At 38.6% G+C, this 23,153-nt stretch overlaps 1 protein-coding gene across 1 annotated transcript in view; it reads right to left on the bottom strand.

The window, feature by feature from the left end:
• Window positions 1-23,153, bottom strand: part of TBC1D5 (TBC1 domain family member 5) — a 535,061-nt gene that overhangs the window by 245,181 nt on the left and 266,727 nt on the right. Inside the window, exons 6-9 of the mRNA XM_068545866.1 lie at window positions 9,380-9,488; window positions 7,825-7,914; window positions 7,650-7,724; window positions 6,480-6,547 (exon numbers count right to left, since the gene is read on the bottom strand). Coding sequence (XP_068401967.1) covers window positions 6,480-6,547; window positions 7,650-7,724; window positions 7,825-7,914; window positions 9,380-9,488 — 342 coding nt within the window. The remainder of the gene's footprint in view (window positions 1-6,479; window positions 6,548-7,649; window positions 7,725-7,824; window positions 7,915-9,379; window positions 9,489-23,153) is intronic.

Raw genomic sequence — 23,153 nt, 5'->3', positions numbered from 1 at the left:
GATGAGCTGTCAGGACCCCAACAGGGAGCAGTGGGGGGAAGTGTAATTCCAGCAGAGGAGCAGCTGAGGAATGCAAATGGAAAGCAAAGACCTGTGCCGGAAACAATGCCAGAGCACTGGTCTAAAAGGGAATTCTGGAGGGACGTCAGCTTTCTGGTTCTGCATATAAGTAGCTTGGACTTCACTACTCTATCCTAACAACAAGTAAAAAGCTGAGCAGACTGAAAAATCAACAGCTCTTCTTGGATTCCCAAGAGAGGCGAGGACACAGGGCAAACCGCTGTCCCCAAGATTGGAGAGACAGACAGGCAAATACAGGGAGCCACCCTTACCAGAACAAAGACTCACAAGCAAAACCCCTGGCAGGAACCAGTGCTGGGGAAGGAAAACCTGAACTGTAATTGACAGATTGCTAGAAGCTCACTGGACAGCTCTGAGAGTTCAAAAACTCCAGGAAAACCCCATCACAGGGAGGCCCACACAATATTGTGAGATTTACTTCCAGGAGCTCGACCAGGTTCCCACAGTAAGTATCAGAGAAAAATGCCCTCAGCTTCCAACAGGGGAGGGGGAAAAGGGGGCAATCTGAATAGAGCACTCTGCTCTTCTTAACAAGGCCTGCCTGCAGGGAAGACTAGTTAACCAGAGCCTAACCTGCTGGGATACCATCAGACCCTAACTGACCTGGGGAAAGGCAAATACCCAACTCCAACCCCCTCTGCCATCCTGTCCCATCTAAGTGGGGAGGGGGACCTGAGAAACACTTGTGAAGGGCACAGTCCAGAGGCACATCCCTAAAAGACTGGTCGTAAGTCTAAAGAACACTTCCCCTCTCCCCTCACCTTATCACCACATTACTAACGACCTATTTACAGCAGTTCCTTCAGCCAGTACATCATGTCTGGCTATCATAAAACAACAACAACAAACGTTACAAGGCATAACAAAAAGCAAAAAACAAACAAACGATTCGAAGAGACAGAGCGAACATCAGAACCAAAGAAAGCAAGGATGCTGGAATGAGGAAATCAGGAATTTAAAACAAGTATGATTAACATGCTCAGGGCTCTAGTGGATAAAGTAGACAGCATGCAAGAACAGACAGGCAATGTAAGCCAAAGATGGAAATCCTAAGCAAGAACCAAAAAGAAATTCTAGACATACAAAAACACTGTAAGAGAAATGAAGAATGCCTTTAATGGGCTCCTTAGTAGACTGGACACAGCTGAGAAAAGAATCTGCACCAGAGGATATCTCAATAGAATCCTCAACAACTGAAAAGCAAAGAAAACAGAGACAAAAAAATAGAAGAGAACGCCCAAAGACTGTGGGACAGCCATAAAAGGTGTAACATACACATCATGGAAATATCAGAAGGAGAAGAGAGAGAAAAAGGAACAGGAGAACTATTTGAAATAATAACTGAGAAATTCCCCCAATTAATGTCAGCTACCAAACCACAGAACCAGGAAGCTCAGAGACCAGCAAGCAGGATAAATGCCAAAAGAATGACACCTAGGTATATCATTTGCAAACTGCTGAAAATCAAAGATAAAGTCCTCAAAGGAGGGGGGAAACATCTTACCTACACAGGAGTAAGGAATTACATCCAACTTCTCCTCAGAAACCATGCAAGACAGAAAAGTGTGAACTGAAATATTCAAAGTGTTGAAAAGGCAAGAAACCCACCAACTTAGAATTCTGTTATCTCGCAAAATTACCCTTCAAAAGTGAAGGAGAAATAAAGACTTTCTCAGACAAGCAAAAATTGTGAGAATCTGTCAGTAGGCTTGCCTTACAAGAAATTATTTTAAAAGTTCTTTAGAAAAAAGGAAAATAATTTCTGACTCTGATCTACATAAAGGAAGAGTGTTAAGAAGGAATAAAGGTAAAATAAAAACTTTCTTTTTTCTTGCTCTTAACTGATATAACAGATAACAATTTGTTTAAAATAATAATACCAACAGTGTATTCAATTATGCATGCCTGTGTGTATATATACATATGGATACATATGCTTACATATGCTTATGTATAAGTGAAATGAATGACAGAAATCATACAAGGGACAGCAGGGAGGAATTAGAATTACTTTGCTATTATAAGGCACTGACACTATCTTTGAAGTGGTAGAGTGTAATTTGAAAGTGGGTTTGCTGAAATGTATATTGCAAAATCCCAGGTAACTACTAAGAAAAAAAGTAAAAGAAGTATAACCAACATGCTAAGAAAGGAGAGAAAATGGAATAATCTAAAATGCTCAATTAAAACTATGAAAGGTGGAAAAGAGTAGAAGACAAAAATAGGAATAAAGAACAAGGTAATGAATAGAAAACAGTAACAAATATGACAGATAATAATCCAACTATATCAGTAATCACTTTGAACATCAATGTAGACCACCTAAACGCACCAATTAAAAGACAGACATTGTCAGAGTGGATCAAAAAAACAAGACCCAACTATACGTTGCCTTTAAGAAACCACTTTAAATAGAACAACACATGTAGATTAAAAGTAAATAGATGGAGAACAACATACCATGCTAACACTAGTTAAAAGATAAGAAAGGACACTGCATAATGATAAAGGGATCAATTCTCCAAGAAGGCATACAACCCTTAACAGGTATGCACCTAGTAAGAGAGCATCACACTATGCAAGGCAAAACCCGATAAAACCGGAAAGAGAAGTAAAAGAATCCACTATCACGGTTGGCAACTTCAACACCCTTCTATCAGAAATGGACAGGCCTGGCAGGCAGAAAACCAGTAAGGACCGAGTTGAACTCAGCAACGTCATCAATCAACTGGATCTAACTGACATCTACAGACCACTTTATCCAACAACAGCTGGGTACACATTCTCCTCCAGCTCACATGGAATGTTCACAGAGATAGATCCCATTCTGAACCATAAAACACACTTTAACAAATTTGACAGAAGAGAAGTCATACAGTGTCTGCCCACAGACCACAGTGAAATTAAACGAGAAATCAATAACAGAAAGGTAACTGGAAAGCCCTAAAAGGGAACTGTGTGTGTGTTTGGGAGTCTGGGTTAAGTACATCTTCTGCAAACCACAGAGAGTCGCAGAAGGTCTTAGATTAGGCAAGTAGGAGCACGACTAGAAACGTGCTTTGGGAAAACAAGGCTGTAACACGTGGGCTGGACTGGAAGAGAAAGTTAACAGATCCAAAGAAAACAGTTAAACAAGTAAGAAACTCCAGGTAAGAGGTAAAAAGGACCCAAAACAGACTAGTAACAGTGGCATAGAACCGAGGAATGTGAGAAAGCTACAAATAATGACGCCTAATTTGTATTTTAAAATATAAAATGTATGTCCTCACCTCATCTCCTCTCATCTTCATCTTCAGTCTACGTCACCAACACCACTGAACTTGGGACACGGCAACCAACTCCTGGCTGCCCTCCCAGCTGCCGTGCTCACGTCCACCTTCACCCCACTGCGCGGCAGCCAGAATTCTCTTCTCAGACCTCATACCCCTGCTCAGTATCCTCCAAGTGGGACCAAACCCAAACTCCTCACTGTGGCCGGCAGGACCACCTCTCAGGCCTCCCTACTGCGACCACCCGCCTCCAGCCACCGCGGCCTCCCTTCAGTTCCTCTGAACCCTCAGCCCACTTTCACTGCGGACTCGGCACCAGCTGTCCCCTCTGCCTGGAATGGGCTTCCCCTACATCTTCACATGGCTGGCTTTTTAAAATGTGCCACTTCTCAGCTCACATGTCGTCTTCTCAGAGATGCCGTTGCCGATGACTGTTCTTAAAGCAGCCACCCGTCTAGCTGTCCTATTATCCTGCTTGATTTCTTCACAGCAATCACCACCCTCTACCATCACCCTCTTCATCTAGACGGGCACGTTGTCTCACTCCCCAGCACCCCACACTGAAATGTACATCCTGTGATGGCAGGCCCTTGTCTGTCTCACTCACCACCCTGCTCCCCCAGGGAAAGGACAGGCCTGAAACAGAGGAGACATTCAGCAAAACATACACTCAAAGAACACCAAATTCCCTCACAGATGCTAGTGAACGAGTAACACCGTGTAACATTCACTGAGCTGTGCGTCTCCCTTTCTTCTCCTGTTGCTCTATGAGCTGCTGTACCGACTGGATTGAAAACCATGCATTTGAGATCACGTAGTGCCTTCTAAAGAGGGTGTATCGGGACCTCCCTGGCGGTCCAGTGGTTAAGACTCTGTGCTTTCAATGCAGGGGGCATGGATGGGATCCCTGGTCAGGGAACTAGGATCCCATGTGCCACGCGTCCAAAAAATAAATAAATGAAGTTTGTTAAAAATAAAATAAATAAATAAATAAATAAATAAAGAGGGTGTATTGCCTAAAGCAGTAAAATTATTCAAGCTATTCAGCTTTTATTAGGCAATTTGGTGGCTTTAAAATAAGACGGACACCCTTACCTTACAAGCTAAGTTACCTGTCCCCAAATTTATACACAGATGGCAAGGAGACTTCCTCTAAATGTAGGGGAGAGCCATTGGGAGAGCCTTCTGGGGAAGCAGGTCTGCAACCTCCCCCTCCCAGGCTATGAACTATAGGCCTCCTAGCAGCCTTCCCTGCATCTCGGGTTTGCCAACTTAACTAAAATGCACCAGTGAAGACAAATCATAAGGGAAAACAAAAATAGCCATGTACGCGTGTTACATGCATACACACATACGTATTTATAAGAAAAATACATAGAAAATATAAAACCAAATAGTTACAAGAATATAGCTTTTGAGAAATAACATTTTCTCACACAGCGAAGCAGAAACGTTTGAGCTAAGGAACCAAAATGATGAAGAGGCTCCCAACGCCACTTCCTGCTTGGTTTGGCCATCCAACTTTTTTTCTTTGCCTTCCTCTTTTTTTTCCTATTCCAACCTGGCCCATGTGGCCGCTAGTGTGTGACTCTGCCCCAGTGCCATGGCATGTCCATTTCCATTTGGTAACAGTAGAGGACACTGACTAAAACCCTTCTTAAACAGAAGCTGTCAAGTTTTCTAAGATAACTGCCCGGCATTTTCCAAAACAGATACTTTGACTGCTTGGTTAGCAATATATACCATGCCTTTTGCTTTTATGAGGTCTGTTTTATTGCCACTGATTACCCAGCTCGTTCCCTAAATGACTGGTGAGGAAATTCACCCTTTTGTTTTACCCAAAAGACATTTACTGAGTGCCTCCCGGGAACCAATACAGCAGCACTCTGCCTTCTGAAAGCACCTACTAGAGATCCAGCACCACCACCTGACACTGGAGGGTAGCTTCCCTATCACTGCTTAGTCCCCAGTCCTAAGCAAGCTCATCAAAATGATCCCTACCTCACACCTCCAACCCACCATCACGGCCAGTTAGCTACGGTTTTGCTGTTCTCTGAACCCATGACTCCTCTCAATTATTTCCATTTTAAAATAGAAAATCTCATTTGTTAAATATGTAGTATAACCCTATAAAAGGCTGTGTCATCTGATTATTCTGTTTGGGACCTGGAAAGAGATGAATGTCAGAGAGCCAGTGGCCCTGACATTGCACTAGGGGAGCAGGACTTGAACCAGGAGTGGGGCAGACAAGCAGAGCCGTAGGAGGACCTGGAAGGAAGCAGTGGATTCAGGACTCTGCACATACCTGGCTCATCCCAGATTCCAATGATGAACTCAAATTTACTAACCTTTATGCAGTTTGCAGTTTAAAGTATAAACACATCTAATTTACTACCATTATCAACATGTTAATCTATAACAATCCCTTGAGGTGGTTACTTTTATCCTTGTTTTACGGAAACAGACACCTAAGGGCGAAAGATGTTTGTTGAAATTAATTTGCCCAGGATTATAGCATACATTGCTAGAACTTACCCTGGGCTCTTCCTACACAAATTCCATGTAATTCTCACTACGTGACCCAAAAAGATGAGGTCCAATATATAAAAGTTACAGACATTAACTACATGCTAAATAAAGAACCAATCTTCATAAAGTAAATATTGAGTAGACTGAGTTGTTTGCAAACCTGAATGGTGTCAAGAGGACGAGAAATAAGGGGGGGTAAAAATAATAGTTGTCACTTAAAAAGTAATTTGATTAGAAAGGGATTCAAAGGTGTAAAGCAAAAGATAACTTTTTTTAGCAAAACTAGTATTAAGACTATAAAATATAACCTTAATCAGAGCACATGACTTCAAATAATCATTGGGAACTGAAAAACTGATTTAAATAGTTAAGTATTTACATATTATTTTAATATTATAAATGTAATTTACTTTGACAAAGGGAACACAAAAACCTATACTTTAAGAATAGAAAGTAATTATTATTATCAAACTTTGGCCCAAATAACTGTTAACACAAGTAGAATACTGCATTCAATTAAGACTGTATATTTTGCTAAAATTGCAAAGAGGTAATGCCAGTTTGAATTACTGAAAGTAACCTGTAAGTAGTTCTACATACGTTCTTTTGACATCTTGTTCAATCATTGACCGAAGTTCTTTATCCTGGAAGAATTTGTTCCAAAGACTCTGAAATAAGGAAAGCAACCTATTTAAAATAATACCACAACTTTGCTTGACTTTCATGATCTCAATTTAATAATTAAATGATTAAATTTATCCCTCTCTGAGTTATGATTTTACATTGCAGATAGCAAACCTGAACCTGGAAAAATTTTTATTAAAATCTACTTTAATCTCAGAAACACACCCTTATTCTAACATCAACTTTTCCAGTGATATTACTGTGTACATTTAAAATTTTCTACTCTCTGTTTAAAGTGAATGATACTTTTATTGCTATACATCTGCTGCTACCCCTACAACAACAAAAAGGTCCACCTGGATTAGAGGAGGCCCATAGGCCAAGCAGTCACACTTGAACCTGACCTGAACTGCCAACGCACTAAGAAAGATATGTAACATTTTCTATTAGGCTCTGGTTTTATAATCAAATAGATTTTTATGTACTTTTTAAAATGTGAACTTAAAGTTTTAAAAATTGCTTCATATTTCATGCTGCTATACCATAGACTATATTATAATAATTACATGCATCAGGAAAAAGAAATGTTAATGTTATGTAGAAAATAGAGAAAAAGAAGAGTTCGTTAACACGGAAATAGGAATTAGAGCAGCAACTGAAGAAGTTACACAATCAATACCTCTGAGGTAGTAATTACTCCTCGTGGGCCCGATCTTTTTTGTGATCTTTAAAAACTTGTTCACATATTCACTACAAACAGTTGCTTTCCTTCTTGTGACCTGGTCCTCCCAGGTGAAGCCTTCTCTACCTTTGTCAGGAAGGGAGGCTCTCCGCAGCCTTCCCGCTCCCCCCTGCGACCCTGGGAGGATAGTTCTACCCTCATCTTCGTGCTCTTCTCTCTGACCCTCGGCTCTTGCAGACCCCTGGGGCCTCTTCTTGGCAGCGCCCTTCCCCAGAAATAGACCACTGGCTTCCTACAACACTGTCCATACACAGCACGGAATAAAGGCCATCTGGTTTTAGGCGGGGTAAAAAAATAATAATAATTGGTATGGAATAACACTGCTTTCGTGGTGATGGATAACAAGACATAAGCATACTCTTATGGGCAAAAGCGGTTGAGATACGAATAAAGACAAACTTTACCCCTTCATCCTGGGAAAGGGGATTATTGATCATCAAGTCTTGCTGGCCAACAACCTTCCTCGGGTTTGTGATGTGCTGGGAAAGAAAGAGAGAAAACACAAATGCAAAGATCAGAGGCTACTGGACTCCAAAGCATACTTAAGAAAACAATTCCATTAATTAAAGTACAACTTACTATTTCTTTAACGTTGCTATACCATGCTCTTAATTCTTTAATTCTATTTATCCACTGACTTTTATCTTGAGGAAGAACACAAAGAAAGAGCTGTCAAAAAAAAAAAAAAAAAAGGAAACTTTTATAAAAATCCTAAGAAGTAAAATGTCAAACTATGGCAAATGGCACCACCTGAAAACTGAAGAAGATATTCCTGTTCATGTTACCATTCCAATCCTCAGTCAATTATATTTGGGGGTATTTAAGAAATATATAAATTTGGACAATTCCAAAAGTGAACAAAGGCCAAAGAACAAGATCCCAAAAGCTACATCACAAGATGGAATCAACCTCCCCTCCAAATTTATAATAAAAGTGAACAAGAAAAATTTATTGAGGTTCAAGTACAATTCTGTTTTACATTCTTATATTAAGGGGGGCTGCTGGGGTGTATTAACAGGCGCAAGGTCCAATTTGTAGTTTCAAGGTTTCAGATCTGTCTTCAAACAAGCAGGTAAAGGACAGAGAGGAACAATCTGAGGACACAGCCTGAGCACTGAAGCCGTTCCTTCTACAGCAGAAAACGTAATTTACAACTAGCAGTCAGCTTATGAAAATAACAAGCATTCTTAAAAAGACAAATTTGATTTAATTTAGCTTAATACAACATTAAAAAAAATCTGGGTTTGAGTTTATTTTTAGCGAATGAAGGAGACTTAAGAAGTTCAACAACAAGGAGTTGGGGGTGGGCCCAAACCTCCTGGTACAAACAGCCGAGCAGCACAACCCCTGCCTCCACTGCCTGCACCAAACGCAAGAAAAATGCACTTCGACTATTAAATCTAAATAATTACATTTCAAACTGTCTACTACATTATGTGTTCCTTACTGTCTTCACTTGCAGGCTCCGTATGCTGAACTTGTGCAGATGAATCCTAAACAACTTTCAAGAGAAGTCATTTTAAAAGTGAGTCTCAATCTAAATTGATTCACTTTGAGAGAACAAAAAGGGACAGATTTCCAAGCGATGAAAGAGATACTCTAGCTCATCATCACTCATGTGGTGACCGATGGGCTTTCTCTGGAAGGAGACTGACCTAATCTCCCTCCACTTCTCCTTCTTGCTGCCCTTCTCTCGGTGCTTCTAGGACAAAAAATATGGAAAATCTTTTCCACCTGTTATTTGTGAAGAAAAAAGGGAGGGTGGCTACATGACGGCACTTGATGTAACAGGAGCCTGGAAACATTCACATGCACGCACACCCCCTTCCAGCAGCAAGGATTTCTGCAAGTGCCTCTGGGGACCCGGAAGGCGTTGCTTGAGTTCCACGCCATTAAATGGGATGAAAAGACCGTTATTTCAAATGACTCCTTCACCATCGCCGGCTATCCAGGACTGAGGTGGTTCAACCTTATTAGCAAATGTCCTATGAAAGATAAACCTGGATAGCCAGAACCTCGAGAGTGAAGTCTCTTGGAAAATTCAGTGATCCCCCGCATGGGTGATCTTCCGGGGCACCAGGTAATGTGTTGATATACTGCAACCACAAACTGTAAATAAATATTTTCTTCTTACCTTCCAGCAAATGCTGCGGAACCTGCTGCTTCTCAGCTGCCCATTAATCCCCTTCTGCCTTATTGTTGCCAAGTAATTGTTGTTTACAAATAGTTCTTCCCATTCTTTCCTAGATGCAAGAAACCAAAGCATGGGGATCCTTTTGTTAAAATTCTCTGCTTGGAGAGGACTGCTACAGGAATTTAATTTTAAATAAGTCTCAGAAATGCAACTTTTAAAACGTATATATTTATTTGTGTACTGTTTCTGAACGCATGGCTGTCTTTTTGGACAGAGTTCTTTAGTAGATTTAATGAATATGTAGATTGCTATAATTATGCCAGCTACTGAAATTCATAATGTCTATGGAGGCTATTCCACTGCCTCTAAAATGATGGTACTGCAGTTCAGTGAATCAACAAGAAAAAAATGAATATTAATATAAGTATATGACTGCTTTAGCCATTGACAAAGATATACCTGCTCCAAAAATACACAACCAGAAAGTGGGCCATTGATCGTATTGGCTTCTCACCTGAAATATCTCATTAAATCAACTCATTTTTCTTTCATGTCAAGCTGGGCAGTTATATAGAACACTACTTTCTTTAGTTTTTAGTACTATTTACTATTGAAATCTCTGCAACTTCTTTCCTCACGATCAGTTTTAAAATTTTAACAGGTGCAGGCAAATGTGAAAAAAACATCAAAAAATTTAAAAAGCCTCACTGTAAAAACTGTGAAAGGCAAGCTTGAGTACCCTGCCGCCCGTACCTATGGCTGAGGAGATAAACAACTGAAATATGCCTCCCAGGCATGCAGACACCAGGGGCCCAACACCTGTGCCTCATTAATATACAAGTAAATCTGCCCTACTGGGAAACAATTGGAAATTAATTGTCCCAAACCATTTACTGAGTTTGAATAAAGGAAGCAGACCTGTATTCCCTGTGTCTGGTACCAAACTAAACATCAAGAATCATTTGTCAACAGTTGAGGCTACTGAGTGCAGCTTTATGAAATTTCTCTCAGATTCCATAATGCCACAATAAACTTATAATGTAAAATTTATTATCAAAGCTGCAAGCCTGGCAATCTCTTCAGAGACCAACTCGCGAGAGAAAGCCTCTAAACCCCTCAATCGTCCTTCTCTGTAATGCACAGTTGTCGCTGGCCAGACCCCACTCGTGTTCAGAAAGGACAGCCATACACAAGGCGATCTTAGAGCCGGTATCATAACCAACTGCACACCTAACGTGCAAAACCCTGACTGCAGAGCAAGCTGCATCTTCCCCACAGAGCTTTCCAGAAGAGTGGCCGAGGCAATGGCACGTTCCCTAATGCCACGAGCAGGAGAACGTCCAGCCTCAGCCCCGCAGCACTGATCTCCAGCCGCGCCAAGCTTCTGCCAGAAGGGGCTTGTGGCTAAGTGTGACAAACGCGACACACAGGCCAACCCTATGCTGGAAAGAAAGGAATTCCTACCACTACTCCATGAAAATGTCTTATTTCCACCACCCTATTCATAAAAGAAAATAATATTTCATTTTGATTTCACTTGCTTTTGTATCATTAGTGAAACCGAAAATTTTTCATGCTTTTGGGCCATTTTATTTCTTCTTTTTTAAAACTTCCTTTCTGTAAAATGGAATAATAATTATAGCATCTACCTCAAATAATTATTATGAGAATTAAAATATGTGAACAGTCCTTAGAAGGGGACTGGCATATCATAACATTTTAGAAAATTAATATTATTATTAATAATAATTATAACACAGCTTTTATCTTGTTGTCTTGGGCTTATTGTTCCGAGAGGAGTTTTTCATACATTAAAGACATCACACCTTTGTCTGCCATATATACGTATTTTTAACACAATTATTTTGATTTTCAACATGCTGAAGCTTTTTGTGTATAATTTAAACCTAACATTTATTTCCTCTTGATGCTCTTTCCATTGTTTTCAGGCTTAAGTAATTCTTAGCCACTCCAAGTTCAAAGAAATGTTCACTGAATTCTTGAGTTTTTGGAACATCACTTTTGGCCATTTGTATTATCTATCATATTTTAAATACATTATCCATTTCCCAACAGTTTCACGTATATTACCCACATCTCACTGTTCAAGTTTTGTTTTTATACAGTTTGGAGTAATACTCAAAGATGAGATAAAAAACGAGTACAAAGAACGTTACAGGAGTACATCTCCGAAAACATGCCTATGTTTAAATAGCTTGTGGTCTGTGAACAGAAAGCACAGATTTCAAATGGAATAATTTGTCCGAGACCATGCGGTTCCGTGGCCTGAAAACGCCAATACCTTCCCGATCAGAGAGGTAAAGTGTGAGGCAACGACTCCTCCAGCCTCTTCCAAAATCAGCTCCTATTCACAGGTACCAAGACATTGTGAAAGTAGACACAGCTGGTGGCTAGATTCATTGCCATCTTGTCAAGGTCAGGAGCCTTTCAAGGTCAAGTTACACACCACTTACGTAATGAAGGATAGTTATTTGTTAGCTCAAATAAGACCCTGTGCCTTGATTACCGTGTTGGTAAAGAATAAAGGAGACTGAGGCATGCGAAATGGAAACATTCTCTCTGAAATTCACAATCATTTAAATTTATTCATAGGTACTCATAGTTCCAATTAAGGCACAAATCTCAAACTGATGGAGAGCTCTAACAACAGAGGTATATAAAGGCCACAAGAAAACGTATTAATTGTCTTTCTCTTCTATGGAATGGTGTTTCACTAATAAACTGTGATACAGAGTAAACATAATAAACATTTATTCAGTGCCTACTGTGTGCTTAGCACTCAGAGATATTTGAAAAAGCATATTTAAAAAAGTTAAGGGAGCAGACGGATGTGTAAACCAATAATCATATGATTAAGGCAAAGCACTCTGGCGGTGCAGAGGAGGGTGAAATAATTTTATATCTAAAAATTAAAACTCGGTGTAAAAAATGATAAACAGTATCCCCGTAGGCACTGAAATGCCACCCTAAAAACTGAGCTGCCAGACGTTAAACAGTCTATAGAGGACAAAATGTTGGAAAGTTGAGCCCTTTGAAGGGAGCTGGAAAAAAATTAAAGTTTTTTCCAGTCACAAATACAAATGGTGGACAACACTCCTGAACTCAGGTGAAGACCTGGGAAAACAATAGTAAGTACTGAGGAGTCAGTGGTGGAATTCTGCAGTTTAATTAACAAAAATAAAGAAAAGGTAGTTGCTAAACTTTGTCTTACATAGGAAAACATACAGTCTGTCACAGCAAAAATCTAGCAGTGGTGTTCTCAAAATGCTAAAAAAAAAAATCCATTCAAAAATGCTTAAAAAAAGTCCATTCAAAATATATAATATTTTGGGTAAATCACTTTTAACCTCTACAACAACCCTCCTGGGGTGAATAATTTTAACCCCTCCCCCCCCCATAAATGACAAAACTGAGGCCCAGAAAAGTTAAATAAGTTGTCAAGAGAGAAATGGAATGAGAATTAGGAAAAGCACCTTCCAGAATAACATGGCTGAAAACACTAAAGGGAAGCATAATACTCCACACATCAAAAGACATAAATGGTCCCTGGCAACAAGGCAAGATAGGAATGCGACCTTATATTTTCTTCCTTACATTTTTAGAGTTTGAACATCAAGTCCAAAAGTATAGAGAGAAGTTTTCACCAGTTGGACTGAGAAGGTAAGTCAACAGATGCTGTGAGTGGTTAAGAACACATGGGACATTTAGGTGCATAATCTCCTCAAATGGAACCTGGGTCTTAAAAACTCTCTGGATAACGCACTAGTGCCATCTAGTGGCAACGACTCTGCATTGCAGGCACTGGGTCCCTGAAAACGTAACCAGCATCTAAGCAAGAGGAGGCAGGAATGGGCTGTTTCATTTCCCCTGCCAATGTTAGCAGATTAGTAGTGGCTGCCCCGGAAGCACTGTGTTCAGGATTCTGGGAACACCTCTGTGCTCCTCAGGGAAGAACATTCATTGGCCATGAACACTACAATAATTTCTAAATAAGTGAAATTAATTTTTGCAGCAGCAATGGATGCCTTTCATTTAAGAAGAACTATTTAGGTAGTTAAGGCTCCTGCAATTAATTTTTTTTGTTGACATGGGAATCAACTAGAATTTGCAGTGAAGAAATACAGCTGATGATCATAAGGAGATAACTATTTCTAATTATTTATTTTAATGTATTTTCCCAATATATGCACATAAAATTAGTATGAAACTGGTTAGCACCTTCTCAATTTAATTGTTTAAATATTTTTGTAACCTAAAGAATGCAAAAATGACGAGGCAATTCTGGAATAAAAAATTTCTGAATTGTTGTCCCAAATGAGGATACACTAGAGAAAATAACTTTATACTATATATTTTATATGATGGTTTTACCCGATTTTCTGGCTTTATTTAGACAGGAAACAATGTCTCTGTGAAGCTAACGTAAGAAACCCAGACAATTACAATAACTGAGAAGAGTTCATAGACTACACACTACATACTACTACAGTCTAGTACTGAGTATCTCCAATACTTGGTCAAGAAAAGCTATGTTGGCTTTTACTGATAATAAAGTTGCTGAGTGGAGCAGAGGAGGGCTCGTCACCACAGGGAAGGTTGAGAAGTCACAGACAAGCTGCGGGGCGGGGGGGGGGGGGGCGGGGGGGGGGGCGGGGGGGCGGGGCGGGCAGGGTGGAACAGGAGCTCTCAGAGATGGCCCTGTGGTTTACAAGGTCAGCCAGTCAACCATCATCATCTCGTCTTTGAGATGTAACTAGAGCAATAGTAGAACTAAAGGCCAGGTCAAAGGAAGGTGGTCTTTAAGGCAGACAAGATGGGTAGAATACTTGAAGGTGAGGAACCACAGGTAAGAAAACTGCATCTGATGCACAATGGTTTATACAATTTTATAATCCTAAAGTGCATGCCAATATGTGAGGAGATTGCCATATTAATTACGATCATATTTGCTTTATCAAATGCAAAGGGAGAAAGGACACAGTACATTTTTTAATCTGTATAGAAATGAATCAGGGAAAGATTTCTCTTAATGAAAGGGCTGTACCATGATTCCAATATTCCACATAGAGGAGTATGTGCCTTTATACCATTTTAAAGGGGTGGTTTTTAAAATACTATTGAAATAGAACAAGGAACATCTAACTTAAAAATCAAAGGAAACAGGAGAAGTGTAAATTAGGTATGCCAGCATCAGACTATAAAGTGTGGCACCAGATCTGGGTAAGCTACAACATTAGGACTGCAGGTGCCAAGATCAACCAGATAAACACTGATGTTATCTATAATTACCTCATTTTTAGCTTAAATCACAGGTAATGAGGGAACTCAGAGACTCTAAAAGGCAATTAGAAACTGTACTGGCTTTTTTGCTTCCTATATCAGGAATTTAAAAAAACTTACTTTTATTTAAAGCTTTTTTTTTTCCCTCCATAATGAAACATCAGGGCATATTACTTATACATATATAAATACATATAAAAACAAAAACAACTCACAATTACTCCCAAGCCTAAAATGGATTTCTTCATATTTCTAGGTGAAAAACGTTCTCATGTGATGAGGTATCATTGAAACAAAGGCAACTGATAGTTCAGCATGTGGTGGTTTGTTAAAATTAATTTACAATGATGTTTTGATTCGGGTTTGGATTTAACTGTGAATTGAGAAATCTTGAGCCTCCACGTCAATATTCACAAGGTGGATACAACTGAGTCAGCAACAGTTTTGGACTGCCAGATATAATCATCTTTTTTTAAAAAAAAATGTATTATTTTCTTCAAAATACAGTGTTTAAGAGCTTCTAAATTCAGGATCATATTAAAAGTACTCAACAAATGTACTTTTAGAAAAGAAGTAAGAAAAGCTGTGTCACGAGGTTATAAAAAATTAAGCACATAATAAAAGTCATATTACTAATCAAAGGATCAAACATATAGAAATGAGGTGAGAAAAGGACCTGTTCCAGACAATCGCTACGAAGTTGTCTGAAATGAATGTTTTCTATTCCATGGTTTACTGATGTTTCTTACATAATTAACAAGTAGGGGAAATCCCTTTCTTCGAGACACCTCGGTGCAGACCTCCCTCCACCTTCTTGGGCCCCCTGTCCCGCCCTTGTTTTCCTTGCTATTGGTGATAACCAGCATGGACTTGATATCTTATTTTCTATATGATAAAGAATTTACCACACAGTCTATGATGTAAACAATACTGCAATGGAAATACTTACAGAATTGAAAACAAATTATTTTCTAGTCATTTAGAAGAAAGTATTTATTTCCCAAAATCTGATGGCCTAATTAAAAGTCAATCCTGTTTCTTAAACCATGTTTTCCAAGACTGGGTTGACTGGTAGGGAATCACACATATAGAAATACATGTACTTTTGAAATAAATGTTTTCTCTTAAAAAGATTTAAGTGGATTATATTTTAACTGAATCCATCATTCACTTGATGACCAGCACTATGCAATAGAACTTCCTGAGATGACAGAAATGTCCTCTATCTGACCATCCAATATGGTAATCAGTACTCACACGTGGCTACTGAACAGGTGAAATATGGCTAGTGCAACTAATCGACAGTTGTTTATTGTCTTATTTTAATTAATTTAAACCTAAACTTAGCCCCATGTCACTAGTGGTTCCTATATCGGACAGTGAAACTGTTTTTGGATGATAAACCATTCATATATACATTCCCTTTTAAAGTAACAACTAAAAAGGTTCAAGAGATGTAAAGATAAATATGCACATGATACCTACTCATACAGTGTCCCTGGGGAAAGAAGACAGAAATACATTAAAAGCTAGACTATACAAGTGGTTAAAAAATCAAGATGATTCTATGAGAGAGGTAACACAGCATAAAATTCACTCTAAGTAAAATCAGATATACATGTACAAGTTTTTTTTTTCTTTTTTTCTTTTTCGTCTCTTAGCTCACTGGCTCTCACTGTGTTTCTGTCTCCATCACCACTCTCTGCCTCCTGCTTCCTCCCACCTCCCTCTTCACTCACACAACACACACTCACACACACACACGCACACACACACGCTAACACACACGCTCACACACACACACACACGCTAACACACAGCACACACAACACACACACACTCACACACACACAACACTCCCACACACAGTCACGCACACTCACACATACACACACACACTCACACACATAAAAGTTAGAAAAGCAGATCTTTAGTGATGACAGTGGTACATCTATAAGTTACCAAAAATGATCGATACTGGAAAGAATCAGACCTGAGATTTGGACCATGAGCATATTATAACCATACTTGGCAAGAGACTGGCTCAAAGATCCAGGAAATGGTAATTTTAAATGAAGATCAACGGGCCACATGATCAAATAAACTTTAGTTCAAGGTCAATGTGTACTTTATAATTTGTTAGACTAACGTTACCTGGGAAAACAACTTTACATGGGCCCCTGGAAAAATAAGGAAATACCCCCAACCCCAGGGTGACTAGAAAACATCACTCATTTATAGTTAAAAAGAAAAAAAAATGCACTGATTTTAAAAATCCATGCTTGAATACCTAATTTACCCAGCATGATGAAAGGCCAATGTATGCCATTTTCTCAACTCAAAAATGTTGAGAGTACCAAAACATTTCTAAAACTTAAAGGAGTTTTTCTCCAGATGTGATATACATTTGGGAAATGCATGGGCTATTTGCTTCTACCTTAAATAACTCCACACTGCTTGGCTTTTGGAGTTTTCCATTCTGTTTTTAGCGGCATTTCTCTCATGGCCATCGTTTTCAGGCAATCAGCTATCGATTCGTAAAATGATATGTTAGCTTTCAGAAATCCTAAATCTGCACCCCTGTCACTTGCTCACTTTTTCTTTTTTAAAACCAAGACAACAAAGTAAACTTTGAACTGTCACCCATTCTAGCCTATTTCAATAACATAAACTATATCAGGCTTTTTCAAGAAAAAAAAAAAAAGAGAAATTAGGTAAGTGGAAGCACTTTAAGAACTGGAAGGGCTTTCCTGGGACTAAATCTACCTCAATAAACAAACTCTTCGGCTATTTTAACATTTTCCCCATTTCTAACTTTCTGATTACATCCTCTGTGGGTGAAGATATTAGACATTTGACCTCTAAATAGCTGATATGTTACTGCATCTACAAAGAGAAGAGGGGAGACCCCTTTTCTCAGCACTAGACACTGGGAAGACACTGAAGTGAAGGGATCAGGGTGTGTAGACCTGGTTCCAGACCGTACGCTGCTTCCCACGCAGGCCTGAACACCAGTGGGAGCAGTACTTCTCTCACCGATTTTGTAAAACAGCTGCTCCACATCACAGTGGAAGATGAGTGGTTTTCTCACGACCTCCTTGCCCAAATTAAATTATGCTTCATAAAAAATCCTCTGTTAATATGCAGACATATTCTCCACTGCTGAAATTTTATGTTATTTGAAAGTTCATGTACTTCAAAAGAACCCAAATCTAGTCCTGACTTCATAAAAGACTTCTTGTTACTTTATTTGCTGTTCTGTTAATTCATACACGTGATAATTCAGATATTCCCAAATGGATGCCACGAAACAATTAATTATATGACCACAGATATCATTATAATGAACGAGCGGGATGTTTTCGTAAAGTTGTTGCGTGGAATGCTACTATAAGATTGAAAATCAGCACCGGAAGCAAATTTTCATTTTTTCTACAGAACTTTTAAAGATACTATACTTAGGAATGGCACCTAGAGACACAGAGGCAGGAAAATGGGTTCCTTCTCTAGGGAGCAGCCTCCATCAGCAGCTCAGGGGGCAGCAGGAGAAACAGGGGTGGGAGCAGTGTTCAAAATGCCAAACAGACCACTCTGGCTTTATTTATTTATCCTACTCCCGCCACCCTGTCCCAGATCTCTCAGGTGGGAAAAAATGAGGTCAGAACACAAAGGAGAGACTCAGGCTCTGGGGGTGGCCCTGTGGTGGAGTGGAGGAGGGGCGGGCAAGCAAACAACAGGAGTTACTTTGGAGATTATAAATTTATTCTTGCGAACCGAACAAAATCCAAACAACCAGAGCTCTGTGCCTGATTCAGTGACAGTGGGGCTCGACCACTCAAGGAAGCTTTAAGATCTAGAAGCATGTTAAAGATTGGATTGAGAGTTAAGAGATGGTGTGCAACTATTGTACTTTGCTTCAGATGGGTTCAGAGACTTGGTCATGTCATCCAAATTACTTTTCTAATCTGAACAAGTAGCTGGAAATACAATCTTTGAAACTCCTTGAGAATATGTCAACCAGACTAAACTACTTCTATATCTATCTCAGAAAATCATGGAATGAAAACTAGGTCCATATGTTCAGATGATACTAGGACATCTTTTTAATTTTCAAATATCCTCTCATTACCAGGTTAATTTTATTCCATAGCTGGTTTATTGATTTCTCCCTTATTTCTAGGCACATAACATTCACACTCAATTGTAACATTATCAATTATTTCATATAATTTTGTGCAATTTAAAGATTCACATTTTCAACTCCCAGTTAAAATTTTTGATCACTGATTTAGATATGTCAAACATCTATGATACACTGAAATCTACTGTCAAAATAGCAGTTCCTGCAAAGTAACAATGTCACCACAATGAAACAGTTATATGTAAATACCCATGTTGTATGAGTTCGTCACTGACAAATACAAGGCCAACCGAATCTACCCATTCTGAGTGCCCCAAACCCCCAAAGAATGCATTGCTGGAGTAGAAAATGAAGAATGTCTTTGTTCATATCGTTCACCTCACGGAAAACTCCTGTTCATCTACTTTGCCTAGCAAACATATCCTGTCTCCCAACCACAACCCACCCTCAATATTAACTAGCCCGTCTGGTATTCCCCTAGTTCTTGGTGAAATGCCCCCACGATGACACCAGTCCTGGTGTATGCTAGCTGCTTCCATGTCTGTCTCCCCTCCTAGATCACGAGTGCACCAAGAGCAGGGTCTTTGTTTTAATCTTTGTCTAGCACACTGGCTGGCCTGTAATGAATGGGTGCAGAATAACGATCTGCAGAATGAATGAAGATATGTTAGGTCTCATGATGAACAACAACAAACTTTCATATATATTTGGGTTGGCCAAAAAGTTTGTTTGGGTTTTTCCATATGCCGGAATGGAAATGGATGTTTATATATATATATATATATATTTGTTTATATATATATAAACAAATGTCAGAAAAGCACTTTTGAATGCTCTGGATTAATAATAAATGAAAAAATAGGATTATTAACCACTGCCACTTTCCCTCAAAAGGCAAGGTAATCTGATATAGAAAAGAGACAAATATTAAATACTAATTTTATTAAAATATTCTATGTAAATTTCACCCTTAAACTTTATCTTTGAGACTTATAAATTGTCCACCAAATCAAACATCAGAAATTTATTGCCACTTTAAAACTATATACAATTTTAAAATACTTCCCTGGTGGCGCAGTGGTTAAGAATCCGCCTGCCAAGGCAGGGGACACGGGTTCTATCCCTGGTCCAAGAAGATCCCACATGCCAAGGAGCAACTAAGCCCGTGTGCCACAGCTACTGAGCCTGTGTGCCACAACTACTGAAGCCCGCGTGCCTAGAGCCCATGCCCCACAACAAAGAGTAGCCCCCGCTCGCTGCAACTAGAGAAAGCCTGCGCGCAGCAACGAAGACCCAAAGCAGCCAAAAATAAATAAAATGAGTAAATTTAAAATACTTTTCTGAGATGAAGGCCAACTTTGTTAGGTGAAAAAGTTGATTAAAACTTAAAGGAAGTTTTACAAAAGAGAGAAAAAAGAAAGAAACTAGTATTGTTACTCACTATGTGTTAGGTGACTGGTCCAGCAGTTCTACACATTTGTAGGTATGCCCTCTACAACTCTGTGATATAGGAGTTGTTAATAGTCCAGCTTCACAAATGAAGTAATTAGGAATCAGGGAAGTTAATTACCTTGCCTAAGATCACACAGTCAGTAAATGCTGGAGCTAAGATGTAAACTTTATTCTGTCTTATTTCTATCTGTGTATTTTTTCTAAACTGTTTCCCTAAATTATGTATTTATTCTTAAGAACTTAAAGAGTCAGTGTCATATAATTATACAGATTCTCAACAAAATACAGGCAACACATCAAAGTGAGGAAAGCAACCTTCTAAGAATCAGGAAAGAAACCCTAATTCTAGGTGCTCCTCTTTCAACTATTTACTAAGCTATGTCCTGGAAAAATAATTTAAAAGGCAAGGCCTCAGGAACTTAAGATGAGTGGGTGGAGAAGGAGTGGGATGGGGAATTCACTTTGATCTTGATTATCTTTAGTATGGGTTATGGACTGAATGTGGCCCCCACAGATTCATGTTCTGAATCCTGACACCCAATGTGACAGTGTTTGGGGGTGGGGCCTTTCGGAGGTGATTAAGTCATCAGGGCTGAGCCCTAATGAATGGAATTAATACCTTTACAAAAGAGGCTCCCAGAGATCTTTCTTGCCCCTATAGCCAAGTGAGAATGCAGTGAAAAGACTCCATCTATGAACCCAGAAGTGGGCTCCATCAAACACCAAATCTACCAGCATCTTAATCTTGAACTTCCCAGCCTCTAAATTGTGAGAAGTAAATTTCTGTTGTTTATAAGCTACCTAGTCTCTGGTATTTTGTTATAGCAGCCCAAACAAACTAATACAGTATAACTTTCAATAATTAAATTGTTTCTATAATTCCATATTCCTAAAAATAACAGATTAACAAATTTATATCATTCTAAGAGTATAACCAGAACCTAGATTTCTGATTTTAAATCCAAAGTATGCTTTTGCCCTATTATCTCTAATATTTTGAATCACTGCTTCATTGTCATTTCAAGAGACATATGACCCTCTTACATACAAATCGGGGTGAGGAGGAAGGTAATATACCAACAATAAATGCAAATGATATAAGGATATTTCCCACATCCTCCCAAATTATTAATTACATGTAAATAGGATACATAAACGTCTTTGTGATAAAACTTGAAGCCTAATTTTAAAAATTTCCTCACTGACTAAAGAAAGTTCAAATTAATGGTTTCCTTCCTTATTCAGAAAAAGACAACTTTTAAATTCAAAAAGCTAAACCAACTATAATTTTTTTAAAACTTTTAACCAACTTAAACAGCCTTTGACTCTGTGGGCTACAAATACACCATACTGAGAAAGGGAGGCAACTGTGGAAGCTCTGATCAATATCAAGAAATAAGAGAAAAACAAATACCATATGCTAACACATATATATGGAATCTAAAAAATAAAATTGGTTCTAATGAACGTAGGGGCAGGACAGGAATAAAGACGCAGACACAGAGAATGGACTTGAGGACACGGGGAGGGGGAAGGGTAAGCTGGGGCAAACTGAAAGAGTGGCATGGACATATATACACTACCAAATGTAAAACAGATAGCTAGTGGGAAGCAGCCGCATAGCACAGGGAGATCAGCTTGGTGCTTTGTGACCACCTAGAGGGGTGGGATAGGGAAGGTGGGAGGGAGATGCAAGAGGGAGGAGATATAGGGATATATGTATACGTATAGCTGATTCACTTTGTTATAAAGCAGAAACTAACACACCATTGTAAAGCAATTATACTCCAATAAAGACGTTTATATATATATATATATATATATATATATATATATATATATATATATATATATCAATAAATAATGCCATCAGTACTTTAGCGCCAAGTGGCTTTTTATTTTCTTTCCTTAAAAAGAAAATAAAATATATAAAGGGGAAATTTTTCCCTTATTTCTTCAACAAAAGTTCTTTTGAAATATGAAACTTGGTCCTTCTTTAGAGGGAAAAAACTATGAAGCCAAAAAGAATGAATATTTCTTAGTTAAAAAAAAACCAGTGTGTAGTTTATAGTCTTTATGCAAGGACTACACATTTTTCAAGGCTCAAGTCACCCCGTTATGCCAGCTGTAGGATTTGCTAATTCAAAAGACACACATAAGTATTTTGCAATTCTTTTTTGCATTCAACTACCTATGTTTTTTAATTCAACATCAGGGTTTCTGACTAAATCATTACAAGTTTTGTTGATCGGCTATGACTCATAACTAACTGAACAATCACTGGTCGTTATTGTTTTGAACTGTCTCTTGGAGTCAGCATTTCATTTAAGGTATTATTTGAAAATTATCCAATTGTCAAAATCCAGAAGATAATACATTTTTACTAATGGCACAGCTTGGGAAAATACACTCAAAAAGGGTATCATATGAAATTAAATTGTAAAAATAATTAGGGTCAGCTAAGATGATTTACCACTGAATACACAGAATCTAGAAAATCAGAGTTAAATACACAAAGTTATTTTAAAATAATCTAAAATGATTTCTTTTCCATCCTATGCCATTTATACAATGCGAAGATGTTGTCTGAAATTTAAGCAATATTTTGAGTTTCCCAGAGAAACTCAAAATAACTGGTCTGAGTTTTCTCTAAATTGACTCTTAAAGCAACAGATTTTAACATGAATTTGTGGCTACATAAACACAGCCTAACTCTTTCAAAAATGAGGTAAAAATGAAGTTATTTTTATACTGGTAATTATAACATTATACTTTTAAAAGCTTTACACTGACTCAAAAAACCATACAGACTTCCAATGAACTTTTGCAGAATATCATAATTTGATCAATCAAGATATTTAAAAACATAGGGTAAAAAAG

The sequence above is a fragment of the Eschrichtius robustus genome, chromosome 6 (assembly GCF_028021215.1).
Source record: "Eschrichtius robustus isolate mEscRob2 chromosome 6, mEscRob2.pri, whole genome shotgun sequence".
NCBI lineage: Eukaryota > Metazoa > Chordata > Mammalia > Artiodactyla > Eschrichtiidae > Eschrichtius > Eschrichtius robustus.
Note: the sequence above shows the minus strand (reverse complement) of the source record. Positions and strands in the feature narration are given on the sequence as shown.